General features: G+C 39.2%; 1 protein-coding gene across 4 annotated transcripts in view; it reads left to right on the top strand.

The window, feature by feature from the left end:
• virma (vir like m6A methyltransferase associated) overlaps positions 1 to 18,039 on the top strand; it is a 118,630-nt gene extending 100,591 nt beyond the window's left edge. For 3 of the 4 annotated variants that reach the window (XM_078540770.1, XM_078540773.1, XM_078540771.1), the window contains 4 exons: positions 7,871 to 7,930; positions 13,367 to 13,429; positions 13,872 to 14,006; positions 17,668 to 18,039. In XM_078540770.1, coding sequence (XP_078396896.1) covers positions 7,871 to 7,930; positions 13,367 to 13,429; positions 13,872 to 14,006; positions 17,668 to 17,804 — 395 coding nt within the window. In that variant the 3' untranslated portion in view covers positions 17,805 to 18,039. The remainder of the gene's footprint in view (positions 1 to 7,870; positions 7,931 to 13,366; positions 13,430 to 13,871; positions 14,007 to 17,667) is intronic. The other variant, XM_078540772.1, reaches the window with a different exon arrangement.
• The last annotated feature ends 773 nt before the right edge of the window (positions 18,040 to 18,812 follow it).

Here is an 18,812-nt window from a genome sequence, read left to right as displayed (position 1 = left end):
TTATTTAGAGATCACATTATCCATTTTCAAGAGGCCCATGTTGCTCCTAACATCAATACACTAAAAAAACAGTAGCAGTAGTAAGTCATACGGCCCCTGAAACCTGCTTCTCCATTCAATAACATCACGACCGATTTAAACTTGGCCTCGACTCCACTTTCCTGCCTCTTCCCCTGAACGCTTGACTCCCCTATAGTTCAAAAATCTGTGTCTATGTCAGCCTTGAATATATCCTATGAATTGGTTTCACTTTTCTCTGGGGTAGAGAATTCCAAAGATTGTACTGATAGACAAAATTCCTTATCATCTCAGTCTTAAATGGACAACCCCTTATTCTGAAACTATGCCCTAAGGACCAATGTTTACTCATCCTTCTTTCTGCTTTCATCCTTCTTATATAATTGTTAGAAGCTCTTACTGCATGTTTTTATGTTTGTTGCTAGTTTACTCTTGTAATCTGTTTTCCCCCTCTTTTTTAAGTTAACCTTCACTGAAATTTGCCCAATCTTGTGGCCTACCCCTAATCTTTGCAGCATTGTATGCCTTTCCTTTCAATTTGATGTCATCCTTAACTTCCTTGGTTATCCACAGAGGTCCATCATACTCCTGGGGACTGTCTTTCTCAATGGAATTTTTTTTTTGAGAATTATGAAGTAACTCCTTTAAGGTCTTTCACTGTCTTATCTTTTATTACTTTCCCAATCCATTTTAGCCAACTCTGCGTTTATACCTTTGTAATTGCCTTTAAGTTCAGAGTATGTGTACATAAGTCATTGAAGATGGCAGGGCATGTTGAGAGAGCAGCTAAGAAAGCATATGGTATCTTAAGCTTTACTAATAGGGGCATTGAGTACAAGAGTAAGGAGGTCATGTTGAATTTGTATAAGACTCTAGTTAGGCCTCATCTGGAATGCTGCGTCAAGGTCTGGGCGCCATATTTGAGCAAGGATGCGAAGGCATTGAGGAGAGTACAGAGGAGATTCACAAGAATGATTCCAGGGCTAAAGAACTGTCACTATGAGGATAGATTGAAGAGGTTGGGGCTGTTTTCCTTGGAGAAAAGAAGGCTGAGAGGAGACCCTGATAAAGGTATTCAAGATATTGAGGGATATGGACAGGGTAAATAGTGAGAAACTGTCCCCATTCAAGAGAGCACTAAGAACTAGAGGGCACAGGAGGGCACAGATTCAAAATAATTGGCAAAAGGAGTAAATGTTATGTGAGGAATTTTTTTTTTTCACCCAGAGAGTGATTGAAGTCTGGAATGAACTTCCTGAGGGTGGTAGAGGCAGGTTCAATCAGATTGTTATCTGAAAAGAAAGAATGTGCAAGGTTACGGGGATAAGGCAAGGGAATGGGACTAGGTAGAATGTTCTTTCAGAGAGCCAGTGCAGACTCGATGGACCAAATGGCTTCCTTCGGCACTATAAAGATTATGTGATTCTATGATTCTGTGAAGTTTAAGATCTGTGTTTCAGACCCAAGTTTCTCAACCACAAACTGAATGAAATTCTATCATGCTATGATCACTAATCTCTATAGGATCCTTTATATAATTAAATAATCCTGTCTCATTACATATAATGACCTTCCCTTTAGGATCTGTGGTGACTACGCTATTGAGTTTTCAACTCCTAGATGCTTTTCCTATTATGTTTGTTTCAGGATTCCATTATCTTTCCTATCAGCAATGTCAAGCTAATTGGTCTGTAGCTCCCATGAATTGTTCTTTTATGAGACTTTAAATTGTGGAGGGGTTTGACGGGGTGGGCGTGAAGATGATGTTTCAGGTTTTGGGGGTAGCGGGAGGAGGTTGACAGCAAAGGCTAGAGGTCATGAGTGTGGGATAGTCACTAGCAAATCTATAGGGATTTCAGGAGGGACTTCTTTACTTGGAGAGTGGTGGGAATGTGGAGCTCACTGTCATGGGGGGTGGTTGGGATGGGTGGCGTAGATACATTTGGAGGGAATGTAGATGGGCACAAGAGGGAGGTGGGAGTGGAGGGATGTGCTAATGGGGTTGGATGGGGAGTGGTGGTGGGAGGATTCTGGAATGGTGCAGTGATATTGGCGTGAACCATTTAGGTCGAATGGCCTGTTTCTGTGCTGTACACTTGATGTAATTTTATGTAACGGGCTTCCTTGTACAATGGGAAAATTGCAACCTGTTATGAATCGTTGTTTGGTAGTACAGAACTGGAGTATTGCTGAAAAAAGACATTTTTTGTCGAAATTTTCCTTCTTGCACTCATCAGGACGATTCGTAAGGAAATACCAGTGTCAGAGGAAACACATATTTATACTGTATGAGAAGAGAGTGCTGATTGGTTGTCAAGTGGACTCTGATTGTTAGAGGTGTTGCTATGGAGAGTGCACCAGTTGATGGTAACTGACAGTTAACTGCCAAACATTGTTTGAAATTTAAACCAGGCAACTTGACTCTGATTGGTCAAGACCTTGCCCTGGGGAATGAACCAGCGGGTGGCTGTCACTTATTTTGTTTAGCTGAAACAGGTGCAATGTGTGTACCTATCCTTTCAGTCTGCAAAGAACAGGGACCTGTATATTAATATATGTAGCTTCAAGTACACGTAAATGTGTCACAATGCAAGCCCAACTGACAATCTTAAAATGATTGTCAGCGTAATTCTTGGCACACTGAGGATTATTTAGCAAATATTGTCCAATTGCGGAATCACATCTAATGTGGGACACTGTTTTAAGTTTTACAAGCACGGGCTGGTTGGGTACAGTCGTACCTTGCCTGTTGTGAACAGCGGAAGGGATATGCTCTTTGATATGATCCGCCAGTCTTTGGGACATATGGCCTAAATACCTAGCATTATATTGGCACTCCACCGCATTACTCATATGTGTGATGGGCAGAACATGTTTTTTGCTTGGTATTTTCTTGGGAATTGTCCTGTCGTGTACGAGATGAAAAGCTTCAACAAAAAAATCTGTTTTTCAGCAATACTGTTATGAATATTCAGAGAAGCGGTAACTCTGGCACCACAGTAACCCTTGTAAATTGAAGGGTAACACCCCTCGCATTATGAGGAATAATTTAATGGCAATGTGAACAACAGCTATCCTGATTTTATAACGATCACTAATCATGACATTTAAAAATAATAAGACTTTTACCTACCTGGTAACATGAAGAGTAGTAACCTCTGCTAATGATCTAAGTGCTAACAGTAACCAGCACCTACATGTTTGTAGCTCCTGACTACCCTAGTATAATTGTGAAAATGCTCTGTGTTGATTTTTGATATCTTTTGCAAGTTTCTTTTCAGACTCGCTTTGTAGCTCTCAGTATCTATTTTGTCACCCTTTGATGCTGCTTGTATCATTCACCAGGATGTGTTTTTTTTCCTGCATTTTTCTATGCTTTGTCTTTTAGTTGTCTCTTATCTCTTTAGACATCTACAGTTTTTTTGTCATCTAGAGCTTTTTCCCCTTAGGGGAATAATCTGGTTCTGTATCACTTAAATTTGTTTTTTGAACCAGCTTCCACTAATCATCATCCGTTCTGACCTTTGACAGATTTTCTCAGTTTATTGTGGACGTTCCCTGTTTCACCGCACTGAAGTTAGTTTGTCCAAATCTAGAATCTTATCTATTTCATGTTTCTCCCTTTCAATCACTGTTGAACTCGATCATATTCTGTTTGCTATTTGATAAATGTTAAAGCACTGTTAACTACATTTGGCTCATTACAGAATCTAATTTGGCCTGCCCACTTATTGGTTCTAGGACATACTTTTGCAGAAAAACATCCTGAACATGCTGAGGAAACTCACTGCCTTTCTGACATGCTCTCATCTACTTATTCCAATCCATACGAAAGTTAAAATTCCCACATTAAAACTCTTCTACCTTTTCCACATATTAATCTCAGCATTTATACATTCTATCACTTCCCAGTTGCCACAAGGGGGCCTATACACAACTACTGCAACCTTACATCCTTTTCTATTTCTTAATTCCACCCATAAATCTTCACATCTTGCTTAACTTTCATTAGATCCTCTGTTACCATTAAAGTGATTTCTTCCTCCTCAATCACTGAGGATATTCTGCACCCTCTACCATTTTCCTTATCTTTCCTGTTGGCTTTATAACCAGGTATATTTAGTTCCCGGTCCTGACCATCTTGCAGCCATGTCTCATAATGGCTACCATATCTTATCATTCAAGTTGAATTTCATTCAGGTTGTTCCTTATACTCCATGAATTTGTATAAATGCTTATTTGGGCCACAAACCCTAATGTTTGCTCTAATGTTTTACTCATGCGTTTCTTATTTCCCTCTCCTGGTTTAATAACTTTACATTTGTAATTTTTCCCTTTATCTGTTGTGCCTAAAGTGTAATTTCTGACTGTGACTCTTCTCTTTTTTGAATTAATATTTGTACTACCTTTTCATCCTGACCCCTCTACACTTCCCTCCTATTTACTGGATGAAGCCCTTGTTACTGCCCTGTTTTTCCCTTCCTGGAACCCAGACTCAGCCCGGTTCAGGTGGAGCCCGTCCCAGTGGCACAGTTCGTTCCTGTCCTGGTGCAGATGCCAGTTCCCCACAAAATGGAACCCCGCCTTCCCGCAGCACCCATTCAGTCATGTGTTTACCTTCCTATTCCACGAATCGCTATGTCAATTTGCGTCTGGTTTAGGTAATAATGCAGAGATTATAACCCGTTCTTTAATTTAGTTCCTACCCTAACACAACTTCTTGCATACTATTCCTTATGTTGTTGATCCCAACATGGATCACAACAACAGGATCCAACCTCTCCCTCTCCAAAATCATTTCAAGCCAATTCTAGATGTCCTTCATTGTACTTTCAGATAAGCAATATACCAGGTGAGACTCTTGATCCTTCTGACAAGGGAATTATAAGGAATTATTTAATACCCTACAACTACCCCATTATGCTCAACTGCGCTCTGAGGTGGAGCATTTCAAAAATTCTCAACCCTTTAAAGAATCTCAGTCCTAAATGGCCAACCCTTATTCTGAGACCGTGACCCCGTGTTCTAGATTTCCCAGCCAGGGGGAACATTTTCTCAGTATCTACCTTGTCAACCCCTTAAGAATGTTGTATATTTCAATGAGGTCACCTCTTGTTCTTCTGAACTCCAGGGAATATGGGCCTAGTCTACTCAATTTCTCATGGGACAATCCCCTCATCCCAGGAATCTGCCTGCGAAACTTTGTTGTATTCCCTCTAAGGCAAGCATATCCGTTGTTGGGTAAGGAGATCAAAAGTATACACAGTACTCCAGATATCTCTCTCCAAAGCCCTATATAATTGTATTAAGATTTCTTAATTTGTATACTCACCTGCATGTCAGCTATGGCTCAGTTGGTAGCACTTTTGCATGTATGTTGCAACTATGACCTTCCTTGTGTAAGGAAACCAAAACTGTATGCAGTACTCCAGGTGTGGATCTCATCAATGCCCTGTAATATTCACTGTGCCTTCATAACAAAAGCTAGCATACCATTTGCTTTCCTAATTGTTTACTGTGCTTAAATGTTAAACTTCCTGTGATTCATGCAGAGGGACAAATAGGTTTCTTTAATGCAAATATTTCCCAGGTTTTCATTATTCAAAAAATACTCTGCTTTTTTATTTTTCCTATCAAAGTGGATAACTTTACACTTCGTCACATTGTATTCCATCTGCCATCTTCTTGTCCACTTACCCAACCTGTTTATATCCCTCTGCAGCCTCGTTGCGACCTCTTCACTGCTTACTTTCCCACCTAACTTCTATTGTCAGCATACTTGTATGTATACGTTACACTCAGTCATTAATATACATTGTAAATAGCTGAGGCTTATGTACTGATCGTTGCTGCATCCCGCAAGTTACAGCTTGCCAAGCCATAAATGTCTGACTTATTCCTACTCTCTGTTTTACTGTCCATTAACCAATCCTCAATCCGTATTATCCCAAACTCAAGAGTCCTAGTTTTTTGTAATAACATCTTATGTGACACCTTATTAAATACTTTTTGAAAATCCAGATACACTGCATCCATTTGTTCCCCTTATCCATTCTACTGGTTACGTCCTCAAAAAATTCCTAACAGATTTGTCAAACACAATTTCCCTTTTATACATCTATATTAACTCTGATTAATCAGATTGTGATTTTCTGAGAGCCCTGTCCACAAAAACCTACATCCTACAGTCCTGCTCTCTCATATCTTAGTTTAGCACCCTGGGATGTCTTCCCACGTTAAAGCCACAATGTAAGTACCAGATGTTCAATAGTATGAGAAGATTCAAATACCCAAAGAACTGTTTTTACTCTGGCAAAAGTTAATTGTTCAGGATAAATTAACAGGTTGCACTGATGATTGTCAGTGGATGATAATCTAGTTATTTGATCAATATAATAACATAAACTGTAAAAGAATTTCAAACAGATTGTTCATCTGCTGGATCCTGAGACTGGATTATAGTCAAATATTTTTATTTACAATCTAATCCTCATAATTTTTGAACCACATTGGAATTATCCAATAATTTTAAATGGAGCAATGTAAATAATAGCCTATGGGGTATGTGGTGTTAAGCAATTTGAATTAAGAGACGTGGAATTGAGAGTAGATGATGCATTTTTGATTTTCCATTACAGCAGCTGATATTGTGGGAAAGGCACAAACAACTGGATATCTAATAGAAAAAACACCATTAGTTGTTTATTGTATTGATATTTTAAATAAGCATTTTCATCCTAAACATGCATTTGTGGAATTTCTTCACATGCACAATCTTCTGATGTAAATAGAAAAGGCAGAGTGCTTATTTTCATCGCTGGCCTTAATGTTGTTGTGATGAAACTGAATCCTTTCCCTTTTCACCAAATGGTGCACCATTTATTATTGAGCTTGTATATGTGCATAGTCAAATTTTCTTTTTCTGTCACTTATTAAAAAAGGAACTAATACTAGTCAGGAAAGATGAAATTCAGTCGTGTTTTTATAACATTTTTGTCACTTTGTTTGACACCAACAATCTAATGCAGTATCGAGTGCCAAAGATAAACATATATGGGACTGAATTTTTGCTAGGATGTATAGGCGGAACTTGAGGCAGGCAGACCTGTAATTTTCCACCACTCATTGGAGTAATGGTCTGCTGCCATGATCTGATCTCTGGGTAATTTTCATTGAGGCTGGTTCAAAGTGGAGAAGTGGGGTGTTGTGGTGGGTGGTTACAGCTGTCTGGTGGATACAGCTAGTGGTGGATAGCCAATTAAATTGCCCATTGAGGGCACTTATCAGAAGTCGTCAGCAGACTGAGCAGCCATAGATGCCTCATTTAACTCCCATCCTGTCCCCAGCTGTGATTGCAAGAGGGTCACATTTGTGACTGTGAGCTGTCCTGTGGCGGTCCAGCAGCTGTGGACATTTTTTATTTGGAATCCTTGAAAACTTCTCATTCCCCTACCTGCATCAGCAGCTCCCACCTCTGACGGTGGGGCTGCAGATCTTTCAGTGCTTGGGGGACTCCTATTGACCCTCCAACCTCGAGAGCCCACCCTCCGTCCTTAATTGGACAGGGCTCCACTGCCTCCTCAGAAATAACCACCTGGATCCCAGCGTTGGCATTTTTGGTTCCCGACCCAGATTTCCTGCTGATGTTGGGATCAGACCCAATAAAGATAACTCAGCCCATGACGAATAAATACTTATTGTACCTTTGCTCTGGGAATTGTAATATTTTGATTCAGAAAGAATGTGAAATAATGTTTGTGTACAATATAAGGGAGGAATAAGTCAGAAATAAGACATAGCAACAAGTAGTTGGTGGTTCTTTTTATTAACCGTTTTCTCTTTCTCTTTGTAGAAGATCTAACCTTTCTTCCAGGTCATGCAGTGGGACTCCTACATCCTAGCACCAGAAATCGTAAGTAATTTGGTGTCTCTGTGTTGGTGTAAAAAAGTTGTATGTTAATCTACATAAAGAGTAGAAAGAATTTACAATGTATAATCTGTTATGATCATTGTAAACTTGATCACAATTGAATTTATCTGAATTAATATTTGGGCAGTAAGTATCCTTTCTTGTAATGGTTTTTTGGTTGTGATTGCTCATACACCATATTCCATCCATGATAGTTATTGGCACAAAGGGGCTTGAATCCATCCCATATTAATGGGATTAAATTTGGCTCTAAACTGGCAAGCTTAATCAGAGAGGCTCCAAGGATGACTGGTGTGGGAAATGAAAATTACAGTGGTGCAGTTGGATATTTTTCTAAGAATGAGGCTGTGTAGAAAGAAATTAACTCTGCAGTTGGTTGTGTTAGACCTGACCCGGGGTGTTAATGTCCTATACACCGGCATTAAATTGAGTACAAAATTTTACCAAAAATAAAATAATTCATGGGCTGACTACATATCACAGCTCCGGTACAAGCACCTTTCCTCTGGTTTAATTGTTCAAGTTACACAATCTGAGTAAACAGAATACTGCAAGTTGACCACAGTGATAAATTGACATAAAAGGAAAATACGGCGGATGCTGGAAATCTGAAACAAAAACAGAAAATGCTGGAAAAACTCAACATGCCTAGCAGCATCTGTGGAGAGAGAAACAGAGTTAACATTTTGAGTCTGTATGCAGGGTCATACGGACTCGAAATGTTAACTCTATTTCTCTCTCCACAGATGCTGCTAGACCTGCTGAGTTTTTCCAGCATTTTCTGTGATAAATTGACAGATTTTTTTTCTCAATTGTGTTTTAAAATTAAAATTTCTAGATACATTTCGTCCTACTACCTCAACAATTGGTTATTCTGGAAGCTGATGACTTTAATCCTAAAATGCATTTTAACTCTAAATTTACTCTAAAGTTTTTAGCTCTGAATTAAAAGGTAGACAGGTAGCTTGTTCCTCCGTGGAAATGTAGCATCAGCTGTTGTGGATTGTAGATATGAGACACTTCCACTGAAGAACATTATTTTATTCAAGTCTAAATCTGGTTGGTTGCTGTAGTAAATAAGGTGCAATTCTTATGAAATTGTCCTCAATTTTTATTTCTTGCACTGACTATCCATGCTACCGATGGTCCTCCTGACATGCAGATGTGGAGAATAGCAAATGTGTTCTTCATAAATTGAAAAGATTTCTATTGATGTTCAATTTTAAAGTTATTTTTGAACTTCCAAGTATTCATCAGATTGGGTGGGAATATCATGAGTAAAGTTGTTCAGTTCAGTTAACTGCTCCATTGTTTACTTCATTGTTACTTCAATGAGCTGCATTCATTCTTATAAAAAATATTGTGTCTAGCGAGAACAAAGTTAGTTCCCTTAGCTTATTATTGGCTTAAGGTTGACCACTGCATTAAATCTTATGAACAGCACACAGTACTCCCAAATGTGGTCTTTCTGCTAGTCATCTCAACTTTGTAAAATAATACCATAATACATCCTATATAATTTTTGTGAACACCTTTCTTTCAACTAATTTTCAGCTTGCTTGGCTTAGAGTTTCTAAGATCACTTCTCTGTCCTTTCTAGAAAATTTAAATTGTATTTGCTTTATGTTCTCTAAACTCAGTATTTCTTGGCACGCTTCCACAATGTTTCCTCACCTACTGCAGTCTGGCCCTTTCTTAAAAAAATCTAAATTTTCTTTCTATTTTGCCCTGTAACTTGATTCATTTGTGCCAGCAGCCTTCCACTACCTCGCCCAAGTAGTCATTCATCCTATAGGAACTGTCCTGCCTTCTACCCTGGGTGTGTTGTCGGTAAGCCCAATCTGACCCTTAAATAATAACCACACAGGCACTTTCTTAATATACCAATCAGAGGATGACTGCTGAGATCATTCATAGCCTCTAGCTAATTCTGTACAAACAAGGAAGCAAATTTGGAACTTTTTGACTTTGTATTCAACCATTGGTGCACTTGCCTACAAAGTCATTTGAAAGGATGTTAAAGTCACAGGCCAGAATATTGCCGTCGGCGTGCGGGGGCGGGCCCAACACGCAAAATGATGCGCGATGATGTCAGGCATGCATCCGGATGTCATCACACGTCATTTAGATATTTCGTTCAGTGGGTGTGCACTGAAGGCGGCTGCGTGCCTGCTGAACTGTCAACGGCCTATTAAGGCCATTAAAAAACCAATTAAAGTTGTTAGCGACGCTGCCAGTCCAAGATGGCGGGCAGGCGAAGAGCCCAAGTGGCCTTCGCGTTTTTCAGGAAACCTCATTCATGAGCAGGATGAGGTTTCCTGAAGGTTTTATAAAATAATTAATTAAATTTTGCACAATTCACAAACATGTCTCGGCTCATGTGACACTGTCACATGATGGGACATGTTTAAATAATTTTTTTCCTCCTTTATTAAAAATATGTACTATCAACTTAATCTCACTGAGGCAGCCCTGTGCCTCAGGGAGATTCCTAAGCTCTTTCACGCCCATGCTCCAACTGTCCCTCCTCCACCTGCCCGCACTGGTAGTGCTGAGCGCTAATAGCCGTGCGTCACGCTGGGCGGGCCTTAATTGGCCTGCCCACGTAAAATGGCGCCGCGCAGCCGATCACGGGTGGCGATACGCTCCGTGCCTGCTCCCGCCCGACACAGGTAAGATCTTGCCCTTAGTGCATTTCATTAGGATAATGCCAGAGATGGGAAACTAAAGTTATGAGGAGAGACTTGAGATAATGGGATTATTTCTACTGGAGCAAAGATTATAAGATTTAATCGAGCATTTATTTTAACATCTGAAGTGCTCAGAGATAGTCTTTTGCTAGTCTGCTCTAGTTTGGGAAGTCAGTGATTAGGTGATGGGAAATCACCATTTTAAACTTTTCACTGAGAGTGAGGAGAGAAGTTAGGAGAATTTTTTTTTTTACAGAGTTGGTAAAGCATTGAATGCTTTTCCACATGGAGTTGTAGAAGCAAAATCCAGATGTAAAGGGTATGAGATCCTCTTTGCAACAACTGCCATTTTTTTTTTGACTACAGCTTCCACTGGTATCATTGACTTTGAATTGTGTTGCTAGGGAAATATGAACTGACGGCACAATTGTGTTAATAAAAAGGTGGATGAGAATCATGACTGGGAATTCCGTCTTGCATAAAACATCCATTAAGTGCCATGTGTACTTGCAGAGTTCACTGTGCTCAATAGTTCGGATAAACCTGCCATTCAGCAGAAACGAGTCCACTAACTTACAGCAGGGATATCTCTTAGAATCTCAAATGAATACTGTACTAAAAGTTAAAAGTCACTTTAGAGGCCAGTTGCATGTGTAAGTCTCTATTTCATCCATCATCGCTTGTAATTGGCTACAAATTGACCTGTGCATCAATGGATGAGTGCCGCTTGAGTTATGCTCCTCTCTGCCAGAGACTAACCCCCTCCTAGTATATATTGGGGAATATACTGTAGAGGATGGCTAAAGAATAAGATAATGTTCTCATCTTTAATACTGAGGAATATTGTGCCTAACGTAATCATTTCTTTTGGTATCACTCAATTTACTTCTGTATATGATAAAAGCAAAATACTGCGGATGCTGGAACTCTGAAATAAAAACAGAAAATAATGGAAAAACTCAGCAGGTCTGTTATCATCTGTGGAGAGAGAAACAAAGTTAACGTTTCGAGTCCATTTGACTCTTCTTCAGAGCTCTGAAGAAGAGTCAAACGGACTCGAAACGTTAACTTTGTTTCTCTCTCCACAGATACTGTCGGACTAGAGTTTTTCCAGCATTTTCTGTTTTTACTTCTGTATATGATTGGTTTACTGTCCCTCCCATATCCCTCATTACTGAAATGCTGTTTTTGTCCCCTAACAACTAACATTATGTTTAGCCATTAAAACCAAGTAGTGAAATAATAGTTTTCATAATGTGCATTTTGATGCTGCATTTTTCTAATGCAATTTCTCATTCATCATCCTCACCTGACTCAAATCTAGAGTATAATTTAAATGTTCAGCACGTGTTCCATAGAATTATCTAAATCCATTGTCCCATCTCCAGTTTTTCAGCTAGCTTTCACTTGCTTCTGAACGTTATCCTACAAAAGCATTCACTCTACTCACTTGATACACACATTATGAACTGCCTTGAACCAGCTCAGTTAACTAACTTCTTGAAAGTTGGTTCCTTCGACTTTGTTTCAGAATTGCTAACGCTTGTGATTATTACCCATTCTTTACCTTGTAGTTATTTTCTATAACTCTTCTCTCTCTCACTCTAAAATAGTCTAACAATGGCTTTACATCAGCTGTAGTATTTCACCCCTAAACATGAGAGAGAATTTAATATTAACAGCATTGTCAACTGAGACAAACAAATGCACTTAAAAATTTAAATACTATGTAAAATATTGAGTACCTGGAGCTCTGTTGTTGGCTTTGTGAGTGAAGACATTATCATAAAGACCACAAAATCCTGTGTTTGATTTCCGTTATATGTTGATTGGGTATGACGAGTGACCTGAATGCCTCTGGGCCAAAGAGGAGGGGGTTAAAATCACATATTCTTTTTGTTCCTCATTGCTTTCAGTGATCTCTGCAGGATCATAAATATGTGTAGACATCAGTTGAGAAAAAGACCAGGCTCGTATATGGAGTTACTTGCAGTAGGCTTTTGAAATTCGCAGTCAAGGCTCAGAAGGCAGCCACTTAGATGAGTTTAATGGTGGATTGCTAGTGCCATAGAATTATAACCCCAACAAGAGTTAGTATCTTCATGAGAGGAAGGGAGAGAATTGGGAAGAAATTGTAAATGTAGTGCACTTAACTGTTTTGTTGTTATTTAGGCAAGCAAATGTATTTAAATAATACTGCAAAGTTGTCAGGTTTTAAGTCTACACAGTACCTTTTGTTGACTGTGTATTTCTTAATAGTTTCATTTGTTATTCAATTCTCATTTTCTGAGTTTAAATTTCACCTTTTCATAAAATGATTAATGTAGATGTACATTCAAGATGTTGAAATGATTAACAAATTAAGTGAACTACTATATTTTGTCAAAACGCAAAACAATGCATATGACTACATGAAAATATAACATTCAAAGTCACTTGCTTCCAGTTATTCTACTGACAAAATTACATAAGTACAAACATGGGAAATTCCATGTGTCCCATAAATAAACTAATTCCCAGTCTCCAGTCAGCTACAGATACATTTTAAATCTCATGCATTTGGCTGTAAAATGTAAGAATCAAAACTGGCCATCTTGCTGCAAGAATAAGTTTCACTGCAGCTAAATGTTTCATCTGCAGATTATTTTGTGAATTTAATTTTAACAGTATCACAATTGTGCTTTCTGATGAATAAACAATTTTTTTAAAGTCCCTTTCATTTCTACAGAATTTCATTTGTGCGGTGGTATTTCAAGCCCTTTTTATGCAGCAAACAGTCTGGATGAATGGGGTACTACAATACTACATTTCATATTTATATCTGTTTGCACAGTATTTAACAGTTAACAAAAGTCAAGGATATGCAACAGAAAAGATGGCATCCTGTTGTTGGGAAGGATGCCCACTGCAGCTCTACTTACCCAGGATAGTAGTGGGAAGCATGCTATGGTTTGGCTTGTAAATCATTCTCCCACTCCTCTGTGCATAGCTGTTTGTCTTCTTGTGGCTTTCTTGACCTTCTAAACATGTGCCATTTCCCCACTCCTTGGGAAGCTCTGCTATGTTTGTGTTTAATGATTGCATGGTGAAGGTATATTCATTACAAAATATTTAAGTACAATAGAGATTGAGGCAACTCTTTTCAGCTGTAATTTGTGTCCATTTTTCTAATACATTGTGTGTTTAATAGTTATTTCTGGAGTGCTTTTTGAAGAAATGTATTTTTACTGTAGGAAATTACAGCCGTCGTGAAGGAGGACGTGGCTCAAGCTGGAGTGTCCAGAATAGTCCCCGTGGCACATACAGCGAAAATCGAGGTGGCCAAAGCAACTTTAACAAAGGGCTGCCATCAAGACAGCCTTCAACAGGTAAGGCTACTGAAAATCTACTTGCAGTTCTTACAGCTTACGTTTTAGTTTTAATATGGATAGATTAAGGAAGAAGAATCTAATGGTCAGGAGTGGATGGGGAAGGCATAAGACTCAGATTTTAAGTTAGGCACCTTTTGCTCAGCAGAGGGTTGGTCCCTTGTTTCACAGTGAATGCAATCTGACATATTTCTTAATGAAATGCCCTACGAGTATATGAAGGAGATAGTGATCTGTTTGGAAGAGTGGTTAATGTGTGATGACAGACACACCAGTAAAATACTGAGTGGAGGGTATCAAGTAATACAATAACAGAAGAACAGTTATTAGCCTATTCTGCAATTGTGAAAGTGTTTAATCAATAATGTCTAGTGTTTGTACTTAGTGATCAGAGATTATCATTTGTATCTGAATTAGTATAGATTTCACAAGAAAGCACCTGCATGTGAACCTTATCAGTGGAAGTAAAAACTGGGAAAACAGCAATAAAAAAGAGTAGTTAGAACCAATACAAAAATAAAAATACCTGGAAAAAGTCAGCAGGTCTGACAGCATCTGCGGAAAGGAACACAGTTAACGTTTCGAGTCCATATGACTCTTCAACAGAACTAAGGAAAAATAGAAAAGAGGTGAAATATAAGCTGGTTTAAGGGGGGGCAGGACAGGTAGAGCTGGATAGAGGGCCAGTGATAGGTGGAGATAGCCAAAAGATGTCATAGACAAAAGGACAAAGAGGTGTTGAAGGTGGTGATATTATCTAAGGAATGTGCTAATAGGTGACATTAAGGGTAGAAAGCAGGACAAGCAAGGTACAGATAGCCCTAGTGGGGGTGAGGTGGGGGGAAGGGATCGAAATAGGCCAAAAGGTAGAGATAAAACAATGGATGGAAATGCATTTAAAAATAATGGAAATAGGTGGGAAAAGAAAAATCTATATAAATTATTTGAAAAATGGGGGGATCGGAAAGGGGGTGGGTATGGAGGAGAGAGTTCATGATCTAAAATTGTTGAACTCAATATTCAGTCCGGAAGGCTGTAAAGTGCGTAGTCGGAAGATGAGGTGCTGTTCCTCCAGTTTGCATTGAGCTTCACTGGAGCATCATTTCCATCCATTGTTTTATCTCTACCTTTCGGCCTATTTCGATCCCTTCCCCCCCACCTCACCCCCACTAGGGCTATCTGTACCTTGCTCGTCCTGCTTTCTACCCTTAATGTCACCTATTAGCACATTCCTTAGATAATATCACCATCTTTTGTCCTTTTGTCTATGACATCTTTTGGCTATCTCCACCTATCACTGGCCCTCTATCCAGCTCTACCTGTCCCCCCCCCCCCCCCCCCCCTTAAACCAGCTTATATTTCATCTCTTTTCTATTTTTCCTTAGTTCTGTTGAAGAGTCATATGGACTCGAAATGTTAACTGTGTTCCTCTCCGCAGATGCTGTCAGACCTGCTGACTTTTTCCAGGTATTTTTATTTTTGTTTTGGATTTCCAGCATCCGCAGTTTTCTTGCTTTTATTTTAATTAGAACCAATATTCTGTTTCTCTCACCAAACAGGATGATGATCTCTTGCCCACATGCATTTTTGTACTTCCAGAAAAAAAGTTTTTTTTTAAAATATAAAGATGTGCCAATGCAGTACCTGCAAGTACAACTTTTTCGTAATGTAGGATTAAAGCTGCCCATTTAGTTCTGAAAGTTTCTGCCACCCCACCATTGGATAACTAGTTGCTAGGCATTAGTTGGTGATACTACACCACAGCATCAGACTTCCTAATTAGAAGTCAGAATGTGAATCTAAGTGTGACTTGGTGCCTGTTGTTCTTTATTTAACCTGATTCTAGTTTGAATCTATTCTATATCCCCAAAAGAGAAGAAATTACCAGAAAGTCCCTTATATTTATCACGTGTTAAGAGCAGTATCCATATCAATAAAGATATGCTTTGATTGGAATATTCATAACTCTATCCCAGGTGGATATTTTTTAGGGTTAACAGGAGGAGATAACCAGGAGTACATAGTATAAGACAGTAGTAATAATAGGGTTGAGCGATATGATCCTGAATCTATCTTACTGGAAAATAGAATAAAAACAGAAAATACTGAAAATACTCAGGTCTAGCAGCATCCGTGGAGAGAGAAAAACAGAGTTAATGGGCTTAATTTTCGCAGAGTTGGGGAGACTCTGTGGATTGATAAAACGATGGCCAGGATTCCCAATGCCCCCGGTTTTCATCAACACAGGATAATGTGGGTCGCGAGCCCACACCCTGCACTTGCCAGCTAAGTTACAAGAATAGGCATCTCCTAGCTCCCCATAATTTCCATGGAGTTGGGCTAGCTTTCCAAGGACTTGTGGTTCAAGGCTCCTCAGAGGTGACATGAGCCATTGTCTGGATGAGAGAACCTTTTGAAAGGTAATTTTAGAAAGGCCCACAGCCCCCATGCCAACCTATACCCTTTCACTCACCCCCAATGTCCTTCATGCCTCCCATTCCAACATATGGCATTTATATGCCAAGAGAGCATAATGAGGCTTGGCTGAGAGGCTAAACATCCATTAAACTGTTGAAACAGCTGCACCTAAGGGACAGCATTGCTGGATTGACAGCTCTTCCTCTGAGATCTATTTTGTCAAATGCATAATGTTTATTTACACAAGGTAGAGGTGTCAAGTGCTTGCTTCAGCTGTTGATACTTTAAAAGTCTGGATGATTGATACTGTCATTGGTTGTAGTAAATTATTTAAAAAGTTATGAATGAATAACTTTCTTTAAAGCTTTTTCACACATGCCATTGTTACTATAGGATTTATTGGTTCTATACAGTGTGTATACTGGGTAAATGGACATGGAAGTGCCATAAGATGGCATGGAGGGTATGAGGGGCCATTGGGGGTGGGTGGAAGGACACAGGTTGGCATGAAGGGGCCATTTGGGATAGATGTAGGAACATAGGCTGGCATGGAGAGTGAGGGGCCTTTGAGGGTGTGGAGGGGCATTAGTTGGCATGAGGGGTCAGGGTGGGTAGAGGGACATGAGATGGCGTGGATGGGCCATGTGAGTGCATGAGGAGTGAGGGGTAGAGAGCCTTACTGTTTTGAGAATTGGAATATTGTCACAGACCACCAAGGCGGGCCCTTTGGCTGCCTCTGAACTGTTTCTGGGGGCAGCAAGCCCAACTCTAGTTAGCACCTACTCTCCAGAATGAAAATCCTGCCTTTGCAGGCATTTCCTCCTGAGGCTGGTGCACCAGGCCGGGAAATTTCCCATCTCCCACTACCCGCCTCTAGGATGAAAATTTAACCTAACGCTTCTAGTCAATGTCATCGATCTGAATCAATAACTCTGTTTCTCTCTCCACAGATGCTGTCAGATCTGCTGATTATTTCCAGCATTTTCTGTTTTTATTTCAGATTTACAGCATCTGCAGTATTTTGCTTTTGACTCACTGCAAAGTGGGCTCCTTAAGAAAATTGTTGTAATTTATTCAGAATTGAATGATGGATTAGTAAAATTCTTGTGTTTGAAAAGCAATTTTTCATACATGTTAATACCTGGGGAATATTATAAATTAGAACCTGAAATTTGTTTTTGTATCCCTACTTTACATTCAAAACTTGACAAACATTTTGCTGATGTTTTGTTTCATATTTCAGGATACCGCCAGAGTCCCCGTGATCGTACGTCAAGGGGTCGAGGAGCAGGACCATCATGGGGAGGCGGTGGCTCGAGGGGAAAGTTCAGTGGAGGAAGTAGTGGAAGGGGTAGACACGTGCGATCCTTTACACGCTAAATGGAGATTTTTGCACGTTTTCTTTATCTGTGAACAAGTACATTTTTTTTTGCCCTCAAGAGGATGAAGTTGTGTGAAAGATTCTAGTGGAGTTTGTGGCACTGAAGGACCAATATTTGACTCCAGTAATTTTTGGTTGTGAGATTTAGTTTCAAGAAAAGTGGATATTTTCGTTGAAGAAATTTGGAAGATGTTGTCCTTTTATAGCAGTATTGAAATTTTAATAAAATGGATCAAGAAAAAAAGGCAAGTGCTTTTGATTTCATTTTCATAATTGAGATTATTAACTGAATGAAAGAGGTGCCATACAAAATTTTATTAAGATCATGGCAGTATGCCATCTTCTATTCAATACATTGTGCCTTACAATTATGGACCAACTCTCAGTCCTGCATTCTCAGAACTAAATCATGCTGGTTTTCTAAATTTTACTAGAGACTAAATTACAGAGCAGTTCAGACTTAAAAAGTACATTTACAGCAAAAGAAATTGCTCAAGATTATAGATGACTGAACAGATCTAGAACCCATATTTAAACTATCCCATTCAAGCACTTTTCTACAGCAGATATCAATGCAGAAGTATAATTTAAAACCTAATAGAATAAAGTCAAATAAATGCAATCCTTTTGCACATTTTAATCCCAGAAATCTGGGAATATGCTGAAAACATCCTAACATAAGTATTAGACCAGCTGAATATAAAATTACAGATATAACCAATACACTCATTTTGCATTCTTTATCCTCCATTCTATAGACTAACAGTATAAAAATTATATACTGTAGATAGGTGATATTATGCCTGATGTCCTACTCTTGCTTTGTTTGGAGCTTTCAAGACCACCTTCATTATGCCAGTTTAATATGCCAGTTAGTGTTCTTTGGCATAAAATGAGGGGGCATGAGTAACATTCTCTAGCTCCTCTACAAAAATAGATTAGTCCTGCATTAGACCATCAAACATTCTGACAGCTAGTCTGGATCTTTGTGTTTCATGTTGAGGTTT

Source organism: Cetorhinus maximus, chromosome 4 (assembly GCF_964194155.1).
Source record: "Cetorhinus maximus chromosome 4, sCetMax3.hap1.1, whole genome shotgun sequence".
Taxonomy (NCBI): domain Eukaryota; kingdom Metazoa; phylum Chordata; class Chondrichthyes; order Lamniformes; family Cetorhinidae; genus Cetorhinus; species Cetorhinus maximus.
This window is presented reverse-complemented; position numbering and strand designations above follow the sequence as displayed.